At 41.5% G+C, this 24,862-nt stretch overlaps 1 protein-coding gene across 1 annotated transcript in view; it reads left to right on the top strand.

Annotated features, from left to right (window-relative positions):
* The first annotated feature begins 4,044 nt into the window (after positions 1-4,044).
* The window catches only part of LOC124805760 (lachesin-like), a 438,185-nt gene continuing 417,367 nt past the window's right edge, over positions 4,045-24,862 (top strand). Inside the window, exons 1-2 of the mRNA XM_047266328.1 lie at positions 4,045-4,062; positions 4,221-4,367. Of these exons, the coding sequence (XP_047122284.1) occupies positions 4,045-4,062; positions 4,221-4,367 (165 nt within the window). The remainder of the gene's footprint in view (positions 4,063-4,220; positions 4,368-24,862) is intronic.

Raw genomic sequence — 24,862 nt, 5'->3', positions numbered from 1 at the left:
TTGAAACCATGGCATATTAAACAGGTGGATTGATAATATTCACACCAAATAGCATAGGCTTTCTTTTGAAGTGGTAGTGATCGTGTGTACAGATAATTTACAATACTATTTCGGTGGAAGAAATTATGGATTAAACCTATTTTTAAATTATTATTTTGTCTTATTTTGGCCAGCCATAGTGGCCGAGCGGTTGTAGGCGCTTCATTACGGAACCGCGCGACTGCTACGGTCGCAGGTTCGAATCCTGTCTCGGGCATGGATGTTTGTGATGTTCTTAGGTTAGTTAGGTTTAAGTAGTTCTACGTCTAGGGGACTAATGACCTCAGATGTTAAGTCCCATAGTGCTCAGAGCCATTTGAATCATTTTTTGGTCTTATTTTTCCTGAAAGATTGAATGATGGACCACCAACAATTTCACAGTAACATGCTTCTTCGTGATATCAGATACTCTATTTCCCGTGTTTCGATCCTTTGATGATTAAACTGAAATACAAAGCGATCATAGTCTTTGTTATCAGGTGTATTGGGAACTGTGTAGAGGTTAATTTAATTTATCCTTCCGGTTTTCTTGTTTTGGCGAGTTTTTAGTAAATTTTAAACATTTTAGTTTTTGCAGTAATTTTTACTGATGAAGCTTTGATTGACGCTGAACAATAGTTTGGATAATGTCACAAAATGCCTAAAGAGCAGCACAACCCATTGATAAGTTCCACTCTAGAAACAATCTACCGAACACTTCCACTGAAATTTCTTACTACCGAACGAAGCTACAACCGTTCGGGCATAACTGTGGGTTGTTTAATTGCTCTGGGATATGACTCATCTGAACTACAACGTATGAAATATTCGTTCACATCAAATGGTTCAAATGGCTCTGAGCACTATGGGACTCAACTGCTGAGGTCATTAGTCCCCTAGAACTTAGAACTAGTTAAACCTAACTAACCTAAGAACATCACAAACATCCATGCCCGAGGCAGGATTCGAACCTGCGACCGTAGCGGTCTTGCGGTTGCAGACTGCAGCGTCTTTAACCGCACGGCCACTTCGGCCGGCGTTCACATCCATAGACTATTTGGTATAACAGTATCGGACATGTCAGAAACAAACCGAAGTAATACATACATATAAAACATTTACAAAATGGGATAGGATAAGGTGAGGATGGGGCAGAAAGTCTGCCTTGGCCCAGTCGAAAGAAACATCCCAGAATTCACTGTCACAACAAGGGGACACCATGGAAAATCCAAGTCTGGAGGGCTGGACAGAGAACAAACCGCAGTTCTTCCGAAAGCGAGTCCAGAACATTAAGACTGAAGTAACTGGGTCGCTCCGTAAGTGATTGAAAGTGTGTGAGCAACTTACAAAATAAGGAAGTAAATGAAAAGAAATTCTGAAAGTAAAAACACTACAGAAAAAGTTAAAACATCACCAAATTAAACCATACTGCATAAACGTAGCAAATGCACAATAAGTCAATCAGTGATGTAGATAAAACATGAAACTTTGATTTTAAACACCCCTCAAAAAATAAAACACGAGAGCACATGACAGGACACTGCTGAAAGGTATGGGCAACTAGCACAAGCAAAACCTGCCGACACTGAAACCATCACAATTAGGTTAGCACCAGATCCTTACTCAGCGGAAGTGTGTCGCACTGCATTTTAAACAGAGGAAACATAAGATCAACAGCAGAAACATTATTTCCAAAGACAAACGGGGCACCTATAGTACAGCAGTTAACAGAATCAAAAGAACCCGACAATGATCGAAGGTCTAATAATCGCCTAAGCTAGCATATTCATTTACATTGGAGAAACACTTCTCAACAAGAAACGATTTTATCTTTAATCTGAAAGCCGTTTCCTTGTCCAACCTCCTTATACATATTGGCAGCACATTACAAAACGTTGCAGCAGATTGGCTCATATGTCTTGGAGTGCGAGTTGTTCTAACTTGCTCCACAGGGTGTGCGGAAATTCCCGTTGCAGACTTCTTGAGCTTGTAGAGTGTATTATGTACATACAAGTAATATTCTGAATGCAAAGCTATGTCGGGAAACGTACCGTTTCCGTTTTACGTCGGTTTATATTCAGATGTGTAACACGTCCACGTCTGCTGATAGAAACAGAAAAGTCTCGGAGTTGGATGTCCTGGTATGCAGTAGGATAGACAGGATGACACGTGACGGAATATCAGTCAGGAAATGTAATTTCAGCGTGATGGTGCCTCACCTCACTTCCCACGCGCGGTTCGGAGACATCTTAAGAGACGATCAGGTGAAAATGGATAGACCGAGGTGGTGTGTGGCTGTCGGGATCGCTGGATGTAACGTATACGGACTACTTCTTGTGGGGTTGTATGCAAACTGTAATTTACGAGACTCTCGTAGAGGCAGGGGAAGACCTGCTGGTACGAGTTCTGTCCGCTGCACTAGGAACTGGAGAAACACCGTTTGGCATGGAGAGAGTATCAGAACATGCTCCGTAGGTGCAGTGTCTGTAACAACGTAGGTGGTCGCCACGTCGAGCTGTTGTTGTAATGCATCAGTACTGTTCTGTGCGTATTATGTGTGTTTTTAGTTTTTTTTTATTTTTATTTTTTAGTTCAGCGCCTCAAGGAGAAGTGGATGATCTGAACTGCAAAACAGAAATGGTACGCTTCCGGGCATGTGTCCCTGCTCAAAATATTATGTACTCACTCCACTCTACAAGTGCTGGAAGTTTGTATCGGAATTTCCGTACACCCTGTATATGGAGAGAGTCACAATTACGAGTATTACAATTCTGGTAACCGGAGTTGATTAGCAAATCACCATGTCTAGCTCTTGCCATAAACTAATGTTTGTATATGTATAACGAAGGAGCAGTAAGCAAAGGGAACATTTTAAATAGGGGTGGCTCCAGTGAGCCCTACCCGAGCTGTGAGAGAAGATTCGAAAAGCCCTTTTCCGCCACGTAAAAATTTCATTTAATCGACTACTAATTTTACCCCAGAAAACTATTGCACATGCTACAAGGGACGGGAAGTAACTAACATAATACATTCTAGCAACATCTGGGGAGCAAACTTTAGAAATAATTCTCAGAGCAAAACATGCAAACTGAGCTATTGGGAGAGAATAGTTATATGAGCATTCCAGTTCAAGTCTTGATCTACATCTAAATCTACATAAATACTCCGCAATCCACCATACGGTGCGTGCCGGAGGGTACCTCGTACCACAACTAGCATCTTCTCTCCCTGTTCCACTCCCAAACAGAACGAGGGAAAAATGACTGCCTATATGCCTTTGTACGAGCCCTAATCTCTCATATCTTATCTTCGTGGTCTTTCCGGGAAATATAAGTTGGCGGCAGTAAAATTGTACTGCAGTCAGCCTCAAATGCTGGTTCTCTAAATTTCCTCAATAGCGATTCACGAAAAGAACGCCTCCTTTCCTCCAGAGACTCCCACCCGAGTTCCTGAAGCAACTCCGTAACACTCGCGTCATGATCAACCCTACCAGTAACAAATCTAGCAGCCCGCCTCTGAATTGCTTCTATGTCCTCCCTCAATCCGACCTGATAGGGATCCCAAATGCTCGAGCAGTACTCAAGAATAGGTCGTGTTAGTGTTTTATAAACGGTCTCCTTTACAGATGAACCACATCTTCCCAAAATTCTGCCAATGAACCGAAGACGACTGTCCGCCTTCCCCACAATTGCCATTACATGCTTGTCCCACTTCATATCGCTCTGCAATGTTACGCCCAAATATTTAATTGACTGCGTCAAGTGCTACAGCACTAATGGAGTATTCAAACATTATGGGATTCTTTTTCCTATTCATTTGCATTAATTTACATTTATCTACATTTAGAGTTAGCTGCCATTCTTTACACCAATCACAAATCCTGTCCAAGACATCTTGTATCCTCCTACAGTATCTACATGCATTCCTGAACGTTTTGTGCACGGCACCCTTTCTGACTCACTTTTGCACAGTGTCAGACGAAGATCTGCTTGTTACCATTGTGTCAAACACTATTGCAACGTTATCATGACGCAAAAGTCGCGGGTTTAGCTGCGACTGTACAGCCGGACGCCAGAGGAGCCGCTACCAGGGGCTTTGTTTGTGTTGCAGACGCGGCGCCGTGGACGACGTTGCAGGCGGCGGGCGCGCCGGCGCTCCCGGTGGGGGCGGATGGGCTGGGGGCGGGTGTGGGGGCTGGGGAGGCGGAGGAGGCGGTGGGGGCGTGGCCCTCCCCCGCTGCGCGCGCCCCCGACGACCCGGAGTTCGTGGCGCCCATCCAGAACCTGACGACGCCCGTCGGCCGGGAGGCCGTCTTCGTCTGCTCCGTCAACAACCTCGGCAAGTACAAGGTGAGTACACCGCGCGGGGGAAGCCAAAGTAAACACGGGCTTAATGCAAACGAGGCCCGGCGCGAATACCGCCTGCCGGAGTTGATTTTCTGATGGCTTCCCGTAAGTGCAAAGCGTTGCCACCGAATCTCTGTTTAACTGTAATTTGTATTGCATTTGATCAGAAAGGAGAATTGTTTGGTGCAAGCGGTAACGCTAAAGATGCACGCAACCTCCTCGGTTTTTAGCGTCACATTTTAACTGTCTTACAATCACTGTGTACTCCTTCTAATCTCTAAACTCGCTAGTGAGGTGTTTGCAAAGTCACCAAACATGAAGGCTCAAAATCTCAGGTTTGAAAGGCAAGCTTACGCTTACGTCTTGCTATCAACTCTGAGTTACGCAACCGAAACTCTTGTACAATGCGCTTACATTGTACTTTTTCGTATCGGATCCATGATGCAAATGCCCACTTTAGATGGGCCAAAATGCGTTCCTCTCCTTTAAGTTACCTGTTGGACAGCCTAGTGAGATGATGACGTAGTAGGAATAAGGCTATGTAGCACCAGTACCTGGAGGAACTTCACAAGTTTTGCAGAGAGTAGGGCAGAACAGGGAAGGTGGCCGGGCCATACGCTATTTCAATTTTTAGATTTGAGTAAGAATGGATGGAAATGCATAGAAGTCAGCATCGAAGTACAAGACGGAATAGTTTAATCACGCTAGTACCAAATTAAGACCAAATTAAGTACTTTAAACACTTCAATTTTCAGTAAGTGGCAAAACGGCCACTTCACCCGACATGTGCGGGCAAAGTGCTCAAATAGTTTTAACCTCAAAAATAAAAGATAAAGAACTGTTTTAAGAAATAACTAAATATATTTTATTGTGAAACATAATTTCAACTGAATTTTTTTAGAAATAAAAGACCAACTCTGTTTTTCAACTTCTGTATAGAGTTTGTGAGATCATAAGGAGCACAATTAGTACTTACTCCATTGTTCATTTGAACTTGAAATTGAAAATTCTTCTTTGCAGTACATACGCTTTATGTCTTCGTTGTTATCGTCAAAAACAGCTCTTCCGGAGTTTTGTATTCGGCTCTTTACATTCTTCTTTGTACTGCCTTTCTTCTCTTCTGCTGCTTTCCGTTTTTCCTTTTGCTCATTTTCTTTTTCTTCTCTTTCTTTGTTGCTTCGAGGTTTTTGGAAGAAGAACCTCATTACACAAAAGCTGTATGACCGTACTTTCAATGACTAAAGAAGGATAATGTAGTTAAGAAATTACGCTTACAACACCATTAAAAAGACATTCCTTGTCACCTCTAATGCATACACAAAGTGACCACCTACCTTACGTCAGGATAACTAAAATACACAAAAATTATTATAACTCTAAGGACAGGCTTCACAAAGTGACCGGAACGTCCATGGAGAACAAGTTATGGCATTTCCCGCCCGATGCCGGCACTAAACAGCTCTCGGCACCCGACTAGTTACTTTGCCGGATTGACCATTCTGCCCTGCTTTCTTCTATCCAGGGTGAGTCACTAACTATTTCCACCTAGAATAATTTCGGAAGTATGATAGTAGCTGGAAAGAGTTTTGGGATAAATGTTGCATGGGACAACGGTGGCCATAATATGACGTTGGTATTTTGTTGCTAGGTGGGGTCGCGACAGAAATACGGTCAACTTTGTTATTTTAAATGGGATGTTATAGTTTGGTACTTATTTTCTGACAGCAGTTATCGGTCTCTGAGAGTCAACGATGGTAAAAAAGTTGGCATGAAGTCCATTTACAATACCAATGGTCATCACTTCGAACACCTTCTGTAAATAGACGTACATGCCACCTTTGTGACCATCGTTGACCTTCAGAGACCTTACTGTTACACATCACTGGACTCGCCTCGATAGCCGCTGTCAGAAAATAAGTACCAAACTATAGCATTAAAAAAAAAACAAAGTTGACCTTCGTATGTCTGAAGTGACCCCACCCAGCAACCAAAAAACAACGTCATATTAAGGCCCAGGTTGTCCCATGCAACTTTTGTCCCACAAACTTTTTAGCTCCTGTCATACTTTCTGAGTTATTCTTAGTGGCAATAGCTAGTGACTCATCATGTGTATTGATCTAACATAAAGGTAGGACGGACACAGAAAAATACTTAAATGACAAGCAGTGCGGGTATTGTTACTCGGTCACTTGGAGTAGAAACCTAAAAGACTATTGTCAAAATTAGAGGAATGTTAAATGAAGTTTGCCCTCGATACTGGACTTGGAAACAGTCAATTGAAGCTGTGTTTGACAATGTGTTGGAAAATGCAGTAGTCAAAGCATACAAATACCGCAACGGGGATATACGCTTGCTGCTAGGATATAGTCACAGCTCTTAAACTACTATTTACCTGGATGGAAGTTCATGACAGCTAAATAAATAATTTCCGATTTCCCTATCATTAAACTTGCCGCTGGTTATAACCCATGCATTTAGGACGTCGTGCAATGGATGTTCATATGAGCCCATCATTGATGGTCTTCACATCTTTTTACATGCTGGAGCCATCCAAAAGCGTAATGGATTTGTGCATGGTTTTCAAAAAGGTAATTCCTTCTGGTAAGGGCTTCTGCTTTCTTATAACTAAAGGCAAAATACTAGTTTAAATCTCGTGAGCAAGTAAGTGACGGGTAGCGCTAATTTATCGAGAACGCCAGTTTAACGAGGACTTGTTGAAGATGTGGCCTCCATGGTAACACTGTGACAACATGTACCTAATATTACGAAACTATACCTAAGACAGAGGTTAAATTGGCTTGCACAGACATTAAGTGTCGTCTTGTATCTACAAGACGAATAATAGGAAGACTGTGCAAATCTCTCTACACATAAAAGGTGATGTCCCGACTGACTGACTCACTTGGTAACTCATCGTCGCCTAGCCGAAACCACTGATAGAAACTTAAAATTTGTAGAGGGTGTGGATCTTATAATGTAAACATCTTCTAAAACGAGATTGTTCGAAATTCCACTCGTAAGACGGGTGCAATAGGGGATGAAAGGCTTTTTCAATATATGTCGCTATTTAGGGAATTTTTAAGATAGGACAACGAAAATTAGCGTTGATTTCTGTCAGAAGTAAAAAAAAAAAATACGCGTTTCTGAATTTTTTCGCAATCAGTCACCAATGGATTAAAATAGTGGGTGAAAGTTTTAAGAAAATGAATCATTAATTAAAGAACTACTAAAACATTTTCCAAGCTACAGCTATCAAAACTGTCTAGAAATAAAAAAAAATACGAGTTGCAGGTTTTTTCGAAATTCAACGCTCTAAGGGAGTAAAACAGGGGAAGAAAAATATTATGAAATTATTTCGTTATGAAAACGTTTTCAAAGATAACACAAGAAAATTTGTATTTAGCTTCTGTCTTAAAATAAGAAAAAAAAGTGTTTCACAGTTTTTGAAAATTCAACCCATAGGGAGGTGAAAATTTTTAAGAAAATATTTCGTTACATTAAAAAAAGTATTAATTTTCAATCTGCTAAAACTGGGATTTCACTTCTCGGTTATATATAAACTTATAAGTGCTGGGGGATGGAAGTTTCTACGGAAATATCGCCACAAGAACGCAAAAGGCGTGGTTAACAAAAACCTTGAACTCTTCCTACCAGAATCGCTTTTTGGTCACATGCACATTCTGAAAAGACCATGATCGTATGGCCTTAATTTGCGTGAAAGGCTTAGAAGGTGTTGCAATTTGCGCACGACATAAAAATTCGATCAGGGAAAGACAAAAAGAATCTGTGCAAACCGGAGCAGCGAGCGCTAGGCTAGTATCAGATAAATCCCATTGGAATATGATCTTAATTTCTCTCATAGTACAGTCAAGAGGTACAAATGAACTTGTCGTTGTTATAATCGTTTTACTAGTAGGCTCTTTTATTAATAACGCAAATTAATTTTACTCTCGTTAACGCAATGCTTGCCACAGAAATAAAACTTGGTGTCTTACCTGAAGGACTACGCATATGTCTCGGTGGATATGATATCATAAATGATGAAAAATGTAGCAAAAGGAGAAGAGAATAAACCTGAAAGAAAACTTCAAATGTTTACAGCGGGAGCAACTGACAGATGATAGATGGAGCTCAGCGGTTGATATTTCTGTTTGAGGTGAAATGTAATCATTCAAGAATTGCTTAAATCTAACGAAAATCTCTCATTTACGTTGTTGGTGTTTATAAATTTGACATGAAACAGACAATACTTGAGTATTAAAACTAGTATGTTCCCTTGAAAACAGAAATAACTTGATGTATAATCAACCTTCGTAAACGAAATCGCTAGCACTCGATAACACATGTTCAAATGCGTGTGAAATCTTATGGGACTTAACTGCCAAGGTCATCAGTCCCTAAGCATACACACTACTTAACATAAATTATCCTAAGGACAAACACACACACCCATGCCCGAGGGAGGACTCGAACCTCCGTTGGAACCAGCCGTACACTCCATGACTCGGCTGATCCCTCGCGGCCGAATACACATGCCCGCCCACAAGTTGCCAAGGTTGTTTCGAGCACGCTGCAGAAGTTCCGCCGGGAAGCCCTTACACATTCTCCTACAGTCCCGATCTCACCTCATGCAAATTCCATATTTCTGGTGACGCGAAGGAAGATACTCTTCGCTGTCGATTTGCTACGGACGAAGAACTGTATGTCTGGGTACAATCACGGTTCCTTAGGAAACCGCAAACGTGTTTCCATAAAGCGCCCATCACCCTGTCTCACAGTGGGATAACAGTATTGACAGTTATGCCGATTACTTTTGGATTTTTTTGTTTTTGAAAAAAATAAACCTCCATTTGACCGTATGTTACTGTGTTTTGCCTCTGCACTACGTAGATCTCGGCTTTTACACCATTATCGAGTACAGTGCTATAAGTTCTCAGCGGCACCAAAAATTTCTGAAATAATAAACAGTTTCCATTCGTTTGGTTTTCTTTTGATTCGCCTTATACTTTATGAAAAGGCAACTTGTAGGTTTATAGCAAAATTCAGTGAAAAATTCGAAGCCCCAAAAATGCTCAAAAATGTTTCCTTTCTAAACAGTTCAAGCTGCTCTGCCTTTACGGTCTTAGCATATCAGTCTTAAAATTAAAAGCACCATCTCCTATGACTGCACATGGTAGTTTTCATCAGTTGTTTACGATTTGCAAATGTTTCCTTAAGTGTTCTTTATTCTGAGGAACACGTCCATCAGATATTCAGCCATTTTTGCCGAAATCGAACGAAAGTAATATATAATTTGCTTCTCCTATGGAACGTTGAACAATACTGTATGTTTATAATCAAAATAAAATGATCCATTTGCAGCTCATTGCAATCTAATTCGCAGTCTTTGCCCACTCATGTCACCCCACGTTTCAGCTCGACATCTTCCGGGCACGAACTGATGCCTGTACAGGCATGCTTGAGCCGTATAGAGGAGTAAGGTATTCGTGCATGCTTGTGCAAAACTCTTGATCATGTGCGCATGTCAAGTATGCAGTTACGTGTGCAGCAACCTTAAGGTATAGACCAGCGATTGTCAAGCAACTTGCTGGAGGAGCGTCTGTGCTCGGAAATTACCATCTGTAGGAATACATCGCCCTAAATTAGTGGATTAAACCAGACGTGAGTTTAATTAAAGGTCAACCGGAAATTATTTACTTGGCTGTGATGAATTTACACCCAGGTAAATAGAATTTTATGAGCTGTAGCATTGTCCTAGCAGCTATCGTATATCCCTTTTTTATATTTGTACAATTTGATTATACTTCAATTGCTCTTTCGACCACATTATCAAACATATCTCACGTTGTGCAGTACGAACTACTGTTTAGCGAGAGAAGTGACGGCCTGCTTCAAGCCACTGGCCCGCATGTTGCAGCCGCAGTCATATCTGGGACTCAACCGCATGAAATAAAAACAATTATGAACAGCTGACGCCAGTGGTCCGGGTTCAGAAAGCGTGCAAACATGCGAACGCAACAGAGCTGGCAGAGCGCGAATAATGATGCACTGGGCGTAAATAATCGATACAAACACAGAATCGCCCGCGTTAAACTGCAAGCGAGGCACTCAGCATTGCGTCGATAACTCAATTCCTATGCAACCTGTAACTCGGCTGCTGGTGAATGGTACTTCACATCACATCAGTCCATGAAGTGGCAGAAATTATTTCTTAACGAGAGAATGGAATTAAGCAGGTATCTCGGTACGGTCAACACTCATGAGCCAGTAACATTGCATGAGGAATGGAAGTGTTGACATCGCGAAGTAGTGATTAGCATTTTATAAAATTTATGCTTCATACGACTGCTGACCTACACAAGTGAATGATTGGAAATTCAGGCTAGTAATACGAAAACTACGAGGCCTACGCGGCTATCAAGTGGTGGATCCGTTTAATATTACCAAAAGATAAAGTACTTGTTTAACAATTGTTAAATATGTCGCTGAGATGTTACCTGTCACACACTCTCATTCCGAGTGTGAATATCTCTGGTACTGACTTTCACAGCACACTTAGTTTCCGAATTGTCTTTATCCGTGAAATTTTGGTCAATGAAATGTTGCAACCCACAAGCAATATAAAGTTATTTCCGCTTTCAGTTCGCTGTACTACAGCCTAATTTTTTCAACACTGTAGGTAACAGTAACACATTACAATGTATTACGTTATTACAGAGCTGGCAATGTTCCATCGAATATGTGAATTAATGAAGAATATCAATTCATCTTTTCCTATTCGCCGTACGTTTCTACCGCACCGTGGTTCATGCTGCTGAAAAATTACCATTTGTAGTGGAACGATACTTGTCTGAAAGTGAACAACAATAAAATACAGAAAGGAGATTGATTTGCTACAAAAAAAATTACAAATAAGAATCTCAAGACGAAAGCTACTCAAAAGTACTAAAATCAACATTACCTTCATATGTATACGTTGGCATGAATCTGACGAGACCACTTCTCCATAATTTGCGCTGTAGTTATGGTGGCAGCTAAATTCTGTGTGTGAATAATAACAATTTCGTAATGACCTAGTCCATGTGTGCTATGTATTGCGAACTTGTGTTGAATTTACAACATTAATTTATTGTTGAAATTACAGTTACTATTCACAACTAAAGACTGGGTGCGAGACCTCCACCGTAGTTGGGCTTCTACTCTCGGACCTGGGTGGTCTGGCTCCAGCAGCCGATCTCCCCTCAGGGTACAGAGCTAATTAATGAAGTTTCGTAAATGATTTTATACAAGGCGTTCTGGTGTAAAGGACTCTATTCAAAACATTATGCGTGGGATCTCTCAAAGCTTTTCTAACGCTTCACCATAACGAGAGATTTAATGGCTACAAAATTAAACTCAACAGTTGCAATATTTTGAATTTATACCATAAATAACGCAGTAATTTGCAGGTATTAATAATTATAATTCACAATCTCATACCAATTAATATACAACAGTTCTCTTTCAGTATCATCGTTATACGTTGGCAAGGTTTGGAGACGAGCAGAGATCGCAAGTAGCATATGCCACGGTCTTATCCTATTTAGAGGCATTTGAAATTACATGCTAGGTAACCAGTGACTGTACGCTGAGAAATTGACAACAAACAATATAATTTACCACGGGGACATTCTGGAAGCCACCGCTTCAAGCCAAACGAATGAATCGGTACGCCTATTCTTCCAGGGCACCTTGCTGCCTCAATGTTTTGTTAAAGTGAGCCGCGTCGACTGCCGATGAACCGTAGTGCTCGACGCAGACCAGCGTCACTGGCTGTGGTTGTGTGTGTCTTTTGCAGATTTCGTATCGGCACCAATGGTTTGAGCGTCAGTGTTACTCTGCATGTCCCTATTCCGTTTCCCCTGACCTCTCGCCCGCCTCCTATGCCGACTCATCTATCTATCTTGAAAAGTGTACTCTTCGGCCCGTTCACAGCTTTTTCGAGCCTCTTCAAATCTATCGCACTGCCGCCAATATTGACCAATAGTATAAAGTTATAAGGTCTCTCTTACTCCCTCCCTCGCCTCTATATTAATTACTCTTCCAATCGACGTATTTATAGCGTTTCTCTGCTCAGAAAGTGGGACGTAAGATGGACATCACAGTCCGTCCATTAATGACAATTTCTATGCTTTATGTCTGTGCGTTTTACCCACTGTGAGAATACAAAATGTGAAATTCGTTTTTATTTTTTATTTTTTTATTTTATTTTTTTAAATTTGAAAGCCTGGGAGAGCCACCGGTGCCATTATAACGGCACAGCTCGTGGTGATTTTTGGTCATCTATCTGTTATCTCCCTCCAGAGTCTATACTCCAGTGCGCTGGAGTAAATCTTCTCAATATTCCCTCTCTCCACTGGCGTGTTTTTTTCTGGTCCACCTGCAAACGGTCTAAGTTGTCTGTGGGCTGGGCTGGCGTAAACAGTATGGAGTTCGTATCTTTACCACTGTACCCCCGACTGACCGCATTGTTCTCTGTCGGACTGTGCGTATTTCCCGCGCGTGGTCATCCACCTGCACAAAAGTCTGAACTGCTCCTTTCTCCCTGCTATGTGTCCATGTGTTTAAGTCCCAACTCTAAAATGACACCTCTGAGGATGACCGAAAGGGAGCGACGGTTGCGTCGGCCCTTCACTGTCTCGTTATCGTCTGGCTTGAATGGAGCAGTGTACGAGTTCTACACTTCTGGTTACAGAATTCCAGTTAAGGAAGTGCAGGAATATGGTTCAGATGGCTCTGAGCACTATGGGACTTAACTTCAATGGTCATCAGTCCCCTAGAACTTAGAACTACTTAAACCTAACTAACCTAAGGAGATCACACACATCCATGCCCGAGGCAGGATTCGAACCTGCGACCGTAGCAGTCGCGTGGTTCCGGACTGAGCTCCTAGAATCGCTCGGCCACTGCGGCCGGCAGTGCAGGAATAGATGGTTAGTGCAGCGTCTGCAATCACTGCTGTATGCCATGTTATGATTCTATGTGCAGCTGCTACTTCCCGTCTGTCATTTCTTTGGTCGAGGGTGAGATGTGCCTAGTCATACAGGTTAGACCCTCTCATAACACATTCCTCACAATGAAAATTTTGCACATGACGTGACACACTGAAAAATGACAATGTAGCGTTCCACAGCAAATTTTTTAAAGGTTAATGGATCCCCATCATTACATCGATTGACAGTCTCTACCATTACACCGAAAAGCGTAGGATGGGAAGGGTACACATTGCATCTGCCGTTTGAATACAAAATGATGTATCAAAGAGAAACATCAGAACTGGCACGTCTGTATTTCTGAAACTAATAAACATATACAATGAATTTTGTTTTTTATGAACGGGAAACTCAAAAAGTCCTTTTTTTTATTTCTTTACGTACATATCCCCCGTTGAGGTTCACGGCATGTGTCAGTGCGGTATTCAAATTGTTCCCACACCACACCGAGCATGTCTTGAGTTCTGCTTTCTACAGCTGCTGTTATATAATGTCTCATTTCATTCATTGTTGTCGTAACTGAGGCAAATAAATAGCCTTTTATAAACCCGTACAAGAAATAGTGACATACAGTCAGGTCCGGTGAGCTTGGAGGCCAGTAATGTAAAGCTGAATCATTTGGCTGAGTGCGACCTATCCATCGTTCAGTAATCCCTTGATTTAAAAATTCCCGTGTTACCAGATGTCCGATATTGTTGGTAAATGAAGTCGTTCGAATCAGTCTCCAGCTGTGTGGAAAACAAAGTTCTCAAGCATATCGAGATATGTGCTTCCTGTAACAGTGTACTCAGCAAAGTAAAATGGACCACACACTTCTTCCCGTGAAACTGCACAAAACACAGTAAATTTTGGAGAGTCCCTGTCATGTTGGATAACTTCATGTCATTGTTGCGTAACCCATAATCTCAGATTATGACGGTTCACCTTTCCATTTAAATAGATTGTTGCCTCGTCACTAAATACTAAGCGTGGAAGAAAACTCCAATTCTCCATATTGCCAAGAACGAAATTACAGATCTCCACTTGTTGTTGTTTGTCACCTTCACGAAGAGCTTGAAGTAGTTGAATTTTGTGTGGTTTCGTGTGTAAACGTCGACGCAACACACGTGAGACTGACATCGGGGACATGTTGAGCTGTAGAGTTGCATGGCGAAGAGCTTTCTGTGGACTCCTTGTGAAACTATGGCGGATGCGTTCGACTTCTGTGTCAGACTCTCCGGGATGGCACGGCGATTTGCCTTTACACAATCAACGAAAATAACGCTGAAGTCACACTGAACAGTTATTACTGCACTGCGCAAAATGTAGAACATAAAACGCTTTCTGTTGTGCCGACACCATTCTTACTAAAACTTAAGTGGGCTCACACTGCTGCTACCTAGCGGGAACCATGTAAAACTCAAAAATTTGCTCTTTCTGACAGTGCGTAGATCACGCACATGTCTCAAATAACGTAGTAGTAATGATTTATTTTTCAAGTCGGCTGATTCTTTTTGATATGCCCTGTATATAATCAGAAGATCAAATTTATTTAGGCATACTTGTGGGAAGCACTCTGTTTTATACACTCTTAGTAATGGACCTTTTGTTGAAAGTAATTGCAGTGTTCTAGTGGCAGATGTTATCCTCTTACAAAAATTACGTAATACGATTCCTAACAAGGTGTGTGTTCCCCCCTGAGAACAATGTATGCTCTACAAACTTGCTGTCATGCTGGCTACAAGAGTGGTACGATGATCTTGTGGTAGGGCTTCCCATGTCTACACCACTGCGGCTGCCAAACGCTGGACGGCAGTTAGGATGTGTGGAAATGCTGCAGTTAGTCTCCCCAATGCATCCCTTATGTGCTCGTTGGGATTTAAATCGATGAACTCGATGGGCAGTCCATTCCCCAAATATCCACTCGTTCCAGAAGCTCCTCCACTTGCACTCTTCGATGTGGTAGCGCAGTGGCATCCATCAAAATCAAGGCCGAATGCGCCCCTGAAAGGACGCACTTGAAGATGGAGCACAGTGACACCATAGTGATTAACGCTGAGTGTACCATATTCAAACAATTGGAGATCAGTATGCCCATTCAACATTCTTCCTTCTCCACAGCATAACATATGGATCACCAAAACGATCAAGTTTCACAATGCTGGACGTTCCGTCAGATTGCGAGAAATGGGAACATGTAACACACAGTAAAATTGTCGAACATCATCGTTTTGGTGGGCCAGGTTTTATGGTGTGCGGAGGTATATTGTTGCATGGGTGTGCTGAACTTCAAATCAACATTATTGTGACACCACACTCCTTCCTCATGTGCGTCTCTTCGACCCTAACTTCATTTTTATGGATGACAATGCGCGACTGCATTTAACATTGGAGGTGGAGCAGCCCTTTAAACGAGAGGCCATTTGGCGAATCGACCGGCCTGCCAGTTCGTCCAACGTAAATCACATCGACAGCGCGTGAAATCATTGGGTAGACTGAAATGATAAATAAATCGAGACCCTATGCTGCCGACAGGCGTTGATGTATATCAACGGGGACAGTTGAAAATGTGTGCCCCGATGGGGACTCGAACCCGGGATCTCCTGCTTACATGGCAGACGCTCTATCCGTCTGAACCACCGAGGGCACAGACGATAGTGCGACTGCAGGGACTTATACGTTGCACGCTCCCCGTGAGACCCACATTCCTAACTTAATGCCCACACACTACAATCATAGTGCCCCTGCCCATTACAATCATTACTCGCGGCGGACAATCTTACCCAGTCCCGTATGAATTCAGGCAATACGTGTGCATCGGCATAGAAGAAGAAGGTCAATGGCCGGTTAGACTTAACTACATGAAGATGGTATCTGTCATAGGGACGCCGTGGTCTAGGGGTAGCGTCTTTGATTCTTAAGCAAAACTTATTCGGTCCCGGGTTCGATCTCCGCCACTGCCTAAATTTTGATAAACAATCAGCATTGGCGGCCGAAGACTTCCGGCATAAGAAGTCAGCCTCATTCTGCCAACGGCCTTGTCCAAGAGGGCGGAGGAGCGGATACAGGTTCAGGGCACTCTCTTGTCCTAGGGGTGGGAAATTGCCCCTAAAGGCGGAAGAATCAGCAATGATCAACGACATGAGGATGCAGAAGGCAATGGAAACCACTGCATTAATGACACGTAACGTGTATCCACAGTACATGTGGCCTGTAATTAAAGAAGTGTCATGATGATCTCTCTATTGGCAAAAGATTCCGGAATAGTCCCCCATTCGGATCTCCGGGAGGGGACTGCCGGGGGGGAGGTTACCATGAGAAAAAGATTGAATAATCAACGAAAGGATAACGTTCTACGAGTCGGAGCGTGGAATGTCAGAAGCTTGGACGTGGTAGGGAAACTAAAAAATCTGAAAAGGGAAATGCAAAGGCTCAATCTAGATATAGTAGGGGTCAGTGAATGAAGTGGAAGGAAGACATGGATTTCTAGTCAGATGAGTATCGGGTAATATCAACAGCAGCAGAAAATGGTATAACAGGTGTAGGATTCGTTATGAATAGGAAGGTAGGGCAGAGGGTGTGTTACTGTGAACAGTTCAATGAACGGGTTGTTCTAATCAGAATCGACAGCAGACGAACACCGACAACGATAGTTCAGGTATACATGCCGACGTCGCAAGCTGAAGATGAACAGATAGAGAAAGTGTATGAGGATATTGAAAGGGTAATGCAGTATGTAAAGGGGGACGAAAATCTAGTAGTCATGGGCGACTGGAATGCAGTTGTAGGGGAACTAGTAGAAGAAAAGGTTACAGGAGAATATGGGCTTGGGACAAGAAATGAAAGAGGAGAAAGACTAATTGAGTTCTGTAACAAGTTGCAGCTAGTAATAGCGAATACCCAGTTCAAGAATCACAAGAGGAGGAGGTATACTTGGAAAAGGCCGGCAGATACGGGAAGATTTCAATTAGATTACATCATGGTCGGACAGAGATTCCGAAATCAGATACTGGATTGTAAGGCGTACCCAGGAGCAGATATAGACTCAGATCACAATACAGTAGTGATGAAGAGTAGGCTGAAGTTCAAGACATTAGTCAGGAAGAATCAATACGCAAAGACGTGGGATACGGAAGTACTAAGGAATGACGAGATACGTTTGAAGTTCCCTAACGCTATAGATACCGCAATAAGGAATAGCGCAGTAGGCAGTACAGTTGACGAGGAATGGACATCTCTAAAAAGGGCCATCACAGAAGTTGGGAAGGTACAAAGAAGGTAGCTGCGAAGAAACCATGGGTAACAGAAGAAATACTTCAGTTGATTCATGAAAGGGGGAAGTACAAACATGTTCCGGGGAAATCAGGAATACAGAAATACAAGTCGCTGAGGAATGAAATAAATGGGAAGTGCAGGGAAACTAAGACGAAACGGCTGCAGGATAAATGTGAAGACATCGAAAAAGATATGATTGTCGGAAGGACAGACTCAAGACACAGGAAAGTCAAAACAACCTTTGGTGACATTAAAAGCAACGGTGGTAACATTAAGAGTGCAACGGGAATTCCACTGTTAAATGCAGAGGAGAGAGCAGATAGGTGGAAAGAATACATTGAAAGCCTCTATGAGGGTGAAGATTTGTCTGATGTGATAGAAGAAGAAACAGGAGTGGATTTAGAAGAGATAGGGGATCCAGTATTAGAATCGGAATTTAAAAGAGCTTTGGAGGACTTACGGTCGAATAAGGCAGAAGGGATAGATAACATTCCATCAGAATTTCTAAAATCATTGGGGGAAGTGGCAACAAAACGACTATTCACGTTGGTGTGTAGAATATATGAGTCTGGCAACATACCATCTGACTTTCGGAAAAGCATCATCCACACAATTCCTAAGACGGGAAGAGCTGACATGTGCGAGAATTATCGCACAATCAGCTTAACAGTTCATGCATCGAAGCTGCTTACAAGAATAATATACAGATGAATGGAAAAGAAAATTGAGAATGCGCTAGGTGACGATCAGTTTGGCTTTAGGAAAAGTAAAGGGACGAGAGAGGCAATTCTGACGTTACGGCTAATAATGGAAGCAAGGCAAAAGAAAAATCAAGACACTTTCATAGGATTTGTCGACCTGGAAAAAGCGTTCGACAATATAAAATGGTACAAGCTGTTCGAAATTCTGAAAAAAGTAGGGGTAAGCTATAGGGAGAGACGGGTCATATACAATATGTACAACAACCAAGAGGGAATAATAAGAGTGGACGATCAAGAACGAAGTGCTCGTATTAAGAAGGGTGTAAGACAAGGCTGTAGCCTTTCGCCCCTACTCTTCAATCTGTACATCGAGGAAGCAATGATGGAAATAAAAGAAAGGTTCAGGAGTGGAATTAAAATACAAGGTGAAAGGATATCAATGATACGATTCGCTGATGACATTGCTATCCTGAGTGAAAGTGAAGAAGAATTAAATGATCTGCTGAACGGAATGAACAGTCTAATGAGTACGCAGTATGGTTTGAAAGTAAATCGGAGAAAGACGAAGGTAATAAGAACTAGTAGAAGTGAGAACAGCGAGAAACTTAACATCAGGATTGATGGTCACGAAGTCAATGAAGTTAAGGAATTCTGCTACCTAGGCAGTAAAATAACCAATGACGGACGGAGAAAGGAGAACATCAAAAGCAGACTCGCTATGGCAAAAAAGGCATTTCTGGCCAAGAGAAGTCTACTAACATCAAATACCGGCATTAATTTGAGGAAGAAATTTCTGAGGATGTACGTCTGGAGTACAGCATTGTATGGTAGTGAAACATGGCCTGTGGGAAAACCGGAACAGGAAAGAATCGAAGCATTTGAGATGTGGTGCTATTGACGAATGTTGAAAATTAGGTGGACTGATAAGGAATGAGGAGGTTCTACGCAGAATCGGAGAGGAAAGAAATATGTGGAAATCACTGATAAGGAGAAGGGACAGGATGATAGGACATCTGCTAAGACATGAGGGAATGACTTCCATGGTACTAGAGGGAGATGTAGAGGGCAAAAACTGCAGAGGAAGACAGAGATTGGAATACGTCAAGCAAATAATTGAGGACGTAGGTTGCAAGTGCTACTCTGAGATGAAGAGGTTAGCACAGGAAAGGAATAGGTGGCGGGCTTCATCAAACCAGTCAGTAGACTGATGACCAAAAAAAAAAATCTGTCTTTCGGACATGTCTGAAAGAACAGATACCATCTTAATACAGTGGGTAGACGTCTTGCAGCACTTCCACACGCACTAACGACCATCAAGCAGTTACTAATCACGCTAGCGGAGGAACGGAATGCTCTATGACAAGAACTCCATACCAAATTTGTGTCCAGCATAGTCACACGCTGTAGAGCATGCAATGCTGTTCATGATGGCCACACATATTGTTAAGAACCCTATCTCTCCTTCTGTAATGTCCACAGAACATCCTAAACTATGGAGACCTCGTGTATTGTTGTTTCTAAATGGGAGCGTCATTTCTGTTCGTATCGTTGCGTATTAATTTGTTACCATCTGTCGGCCGGAGTGGCCGTGCGGTTCTAGGCGCTACAGTCTGGAGCCGAGCGACCGCTGCGGTCGCAGGTTCGAATCCTGCCTCGGGCATGGATGTGTGTGATGTCCTTAGGTTAGTTAGGTTTAATTTGTTCTAAGTTCTAGGCAACTGATGACCACAGAAGTTATGTCGCATAGTGCTCAGAGCCATTTGAACCATTTTGTTACCATCTGTATTACACTGAAGTATTCTGGTCCAAGTTTTATCAATCTATGTTACTCTTATATGGCACAGACACATCATGCGAAAGTTATTTTCGACTTTATGCTTTGCTCAGCTGTGTATTTTACCACAACAGTGATAGACGTCTGGGTATTATAAAGATGTTGTCATGGACTGTTTCACGTTTATGTTCCACTTATCACGTAAATTATTTAATAAATGGAGCGCTGTGATATCAGTAGCGTTGCCATTCACGAAGGCAGCGTAGCGAAAGTTTCCGGACCGTTACACCTGGCAGCAACACACGCCGTGCGTTATCATTAGAAGATAATTAAAATTTCGCCCACTCGAGTTTCATCGGGCTTCTGTTATTGCCTTGTCGGCGGAAACTTTGGTTATAACTTCGGTAAAATATTCGGCTTATTAAGTTCCCTGACGTCCGAAAGAAGACCTATAAATTTGTTTAGTACCGTCTGGCACAAAGTAATTATAAAGTGAGTTGAGTACAAGCGATTGATATTTTTGCTATAATTTGATTCCACTTTCAGTATCAACTATCGGCAAAACCTAGCTAAATGCATGAAAGACTTCTCTCCGCTTGCTGATGTGCAATGTAGAGTGGCGCACTACGTGGAGTGACGCAGTAGATATACAAGAGTTCATTGCAGTATTTATGTCTGTTCCAGACTGGTGGCTTCGTTGTGATTTTTTTAAAGAATTTTAAACATGGCTGAAGCAGCAACTGTTGAAAATCTTCACGGTAAATGATAACAGCCAAACAGTTGCAGAATAATGATTTATTGAAATCCTTGACCACGGTTTCGGTATATCAAAATATACCAAAATATACCTTCATCAGAAACAAAAACACACCTCAGCAGAAAGACACCTTCATCAGCAAAAAACTTAGCAACATAACTGAGATAGAAGAATAAAGACTTAAAGCTTGAAGTAACCATGCGAATTACCAAAGTATTACAAGCACAAAAACTTTCAGTCACTTACTAAAATCACAACCTGCAGTGGAGATGCATAAAACAAACGTGCCAAAGGCGTCGTCCATACTTAAAACATCACCTCCATCTGTACAGCATAATTATAAAGAGATGGTCAATGCGAACACGGGATACTATCAGTACTTAGCCTGCGAACTAGCGTGAAGAGGGTGTGGAAGCACTAGGACAGACAATTTCACCGAGAGAGTGCACTTGCGATATGCGCGAGACACACTCGCACATTACAATACCGGGATACATACTCACGCGCATCAGAATTTTAAAGTTTGTGCTAATTTAAACCCTCTATCTTAATAAATAAAACATATCAGAACCATTTAACACACCTGCATACAATAAAAATATGAACACCAATTTGCCTGTGTCCTAGAGTCAAGCAGATGAAGCTTGCTCTAAGGTCCATATCCCACGAGAGAAGGCACAGAATCTCGCGCAAATTAAAGGCTAGGATACGTACTAGCCAAAACGAACAAAATGTTATAAATCGAAATCATCTGCCGTGATGAATAAAAAAGAAAAAATACAACAGAATCATTCAAACTACACTTACACATCGGAAACCGCGAACAACAATCATCAAAAATACGTAATATCCGAACAAGACAGGAAAGGAATATCTCACCAGCATCAACAGACAAGAAAACTAACTTCTAGTCAGCCAGACTTAAAGCTATAAGTGTTTTTTCTTCTATCTCAGTTTTTTGCTAATGAAGTTGTCTTCGAGTTCAGGTGTATACTTGCTTCTGATGAAGGTATATTTAGATATACCGAAACCGTGGTCAAGGGCTTCAATAAATCTGTATCTGCAACTGAGTGGCTGTTACCATTTACCGTGATGATTTATTTTTATCACGTGGCAGTATGTGCGGTAATGCTACTCGTTTTTAACACGATTCGTTACACAATTCGCTTAAGGGACCTAGAACGTAACTGTCAAAATCTGATTTTCTAATTTTCGTCTAAAAAAATCCTCTTTACTTTTCGAAACAAGAAAAACTTTACTGCAAGAGAATTATACCGAAGAAAGTCCCAGAATGAGAGGAATTTGAAAATGTCTGTACACATGACGACGTTTCCATGTCACACAGACAGTTCTCACATTATTATGGCTTTTCAATCTCTAATCATTTAGTGACACAAGCTTATTAGAGAAGTAATTACATGGTAGGACTCAAAACCCAAATGAAAGTCTTAGCAACTGCATCTGGAAACGGATATGAGACTCTGTTCTGGAAGTGCTAAATACTTAGGTGAGCTGGATTCTCTGCTATGTTTCATTGACGGTGTGGTGTCAAGTTCTAGGATTATGGAATTCATGGGAGTGCCTGGTGTACTAAATATGCTAAGAAATTATATTGCTGTTGATCGCAGCAGATTTTGGATTAGAGAAATCAGTGTCGGAAATCATCAAATAAACAAAAATAAGAAGAATACGCCCAAAATATAAGAGGGGAGAACAATACCAGAAAGAAAATTAATATGGACCTGGGATACATTACCGTTATGCTGGGTAGGAAAACAAACAGGCTTTGACTTCAGCTTGAATCTCCTGGAAGTTCTTTTCCATTTTCTGTACACACTGGTTAAAAACTATTAAAAGTACATGGATAAAATTCTGTATAGTCTATTAAAACATACTCAAGTGAAAAGTTGACTATTGTTATAAATTAAACTTAACGATTATTTTAAAGAAAAACAATGAAATAATTACTAGATCTGTACCTATGTTGGACATAGATGATGAACCTCCTTTATTTCACTTACGACACAAAATAGAATCCAGAAAAAAGTGGGTGACCAAAAGTTGTGTTACACCAAATTGTTCCCCAAAACTTTGTTAAAAGATGGGAGCGTTACGTTGGCTTACAGTTGATATTTTTTGAGCTACATTACTTAGAAACCAGACCATTATCTCAATATTTCGCCTTGTGTTCACTAAACAATCCCATTAACGCTGTCACAATGTTAACAATAAGAAAACGAAACAACAACAAAATTTCGACAACATGTATAAAAACAGCAAACTAGCCGATATGTTCTTCAGTGCTGCAAATATCTCTCTTTAACATTAATATTCTCAGACATCTGTACTACAAATATTTCACATTACGTTTCTAATTTTACCTCAGGACTGGGCTCCTAATCGGATAACGAAAAATTTACTAACAATGCGTCAGAATCATTAGTTTAGTCACACTACTGTATTTAAACACTCTATGAGCATCTGCAATGAATACATCGCCTCCTAGCTGCATACTTGAGCTTTTTTACATGATATGTCGATATGCTACAATAAAAATCTCTTGCAAAATAGGACGACACGTGATGCATTCACGCGATGGCTATCACGAAGGCAAGAAAGTAATTGCAGAGAACGCGCGGCATCCTCACACAATAGCGTTTCAATCTTCATAGTAGTAAACAGACATGTTAAAAAATGGCTCGGAGCACTATGGGACTTAACATCTGAGGTCAGTCCCCTAGAACTTAGAACTACTTAAACCTAACTAACCTAAGGACATCACACATATACATGCCCAAGGCAGGATTCGAACCTGCGACCGTAGCGGTCGGGCGGTTCCAGACTGAAGCGCCTAGATCCGCTCGGCCACTCCGGCCGGCAAACAGACATGTGCTTTAGTTATTTTGTCGACTCAGAGATGATCTATATCCTTCGCCTGCGCTATATTAGCTAGCTGTACAGAAATGAAATAATAAATATATTTAATAGATGATAAGGCCATGTTACCCCCATGCAATATTAAACATTAAATAAGTGTGTGACGTGAGAACACATTTTTTTTTAAATTCGATAATCTGTGGTTTATCAACATAATTTCTTCTGTTCTACCGGAATGATATTAAAAACTGTACCTGGAGACTATTGTATACATTTACGCACGATGTTCAAGAAGTGTTGCGGCATTGAAAACCTCTTTCAGTGAGTTCTCTGAGTAAATACGCTTATATCCCTTCTCAGTATGATAACCCTCCTCAATTTTAAAAAGAAGAGCATAATGATTTCTGCAGTAAAATTTAAAAGAAAATATTTCGCGTAACGTGACTAGATGGTCCAATCACGCCCAATCAACCACTACATAATCCTCTGTCAGTAGCGTCACTGGATGCAGTATGGAGGGGTCAGCAAACTACACCCCTTGTAGTTGACGGGTTTCTTGACCTTTGAACTGCTATACCTCGGTCGAGTAGCTTCTCAGTTGGCCTCACGAGGCTGAATGTAGCCCATACCCATCCTGCTACCAAGGAAGAATCCTTGACAATACCAGAAAGTGAAGCCGCCCCCCCCCCTCCCCCTGACGGCGAATGGCAGTCAGCCGTGCTGTATTTCTGTAATTATAGAGACTTAATTTCAAGAGATTCTTGAGCAACAGCATGTAGAACAATTGATGTGACATATCACTCTGACCATTCATATTTAGGCCAGGGATATATTTTGATTGCTCGTGATATGGGAAATAGCTAGCTCCAAGGAAGAGAAAGTAAACACGCCGTCCAGTTCTTGTTGTAGTTAAGGTATCAATATTCAGTATCACCACAAGACTTTGAATGTCATGATCCAAGTACGATTTTCGTCTGAACCGCTAAAAAATCAACTCAGAAACAGCACCAGTGTATGTGATTTAAGTCATTAGACTGAAAGTCTCTTCCATTTCTTTTTGTATATAGGAAGCTCACTAGCCAAAAACACCCCATTAAAATAGA

The sequence above is a fragment of the Schistocerca piceifrons genome, chromosome 7, assembly GCF_021461385.2.
Source record: "Schistocerca piceifrons isolate TAMUIC-IGC-003096 chromosome 7, iqSchPice1.1, whole genome shotgun sequence".
NCBI lineage: Eukaryota > Metazoa > Arthropoda > Insecta > Orthoptera > Acrididae > Schistocerca > Schistocerca piceifrons.
This window is presented reverse-complemented; position numbering and strand designations above follow the sequence as displayed.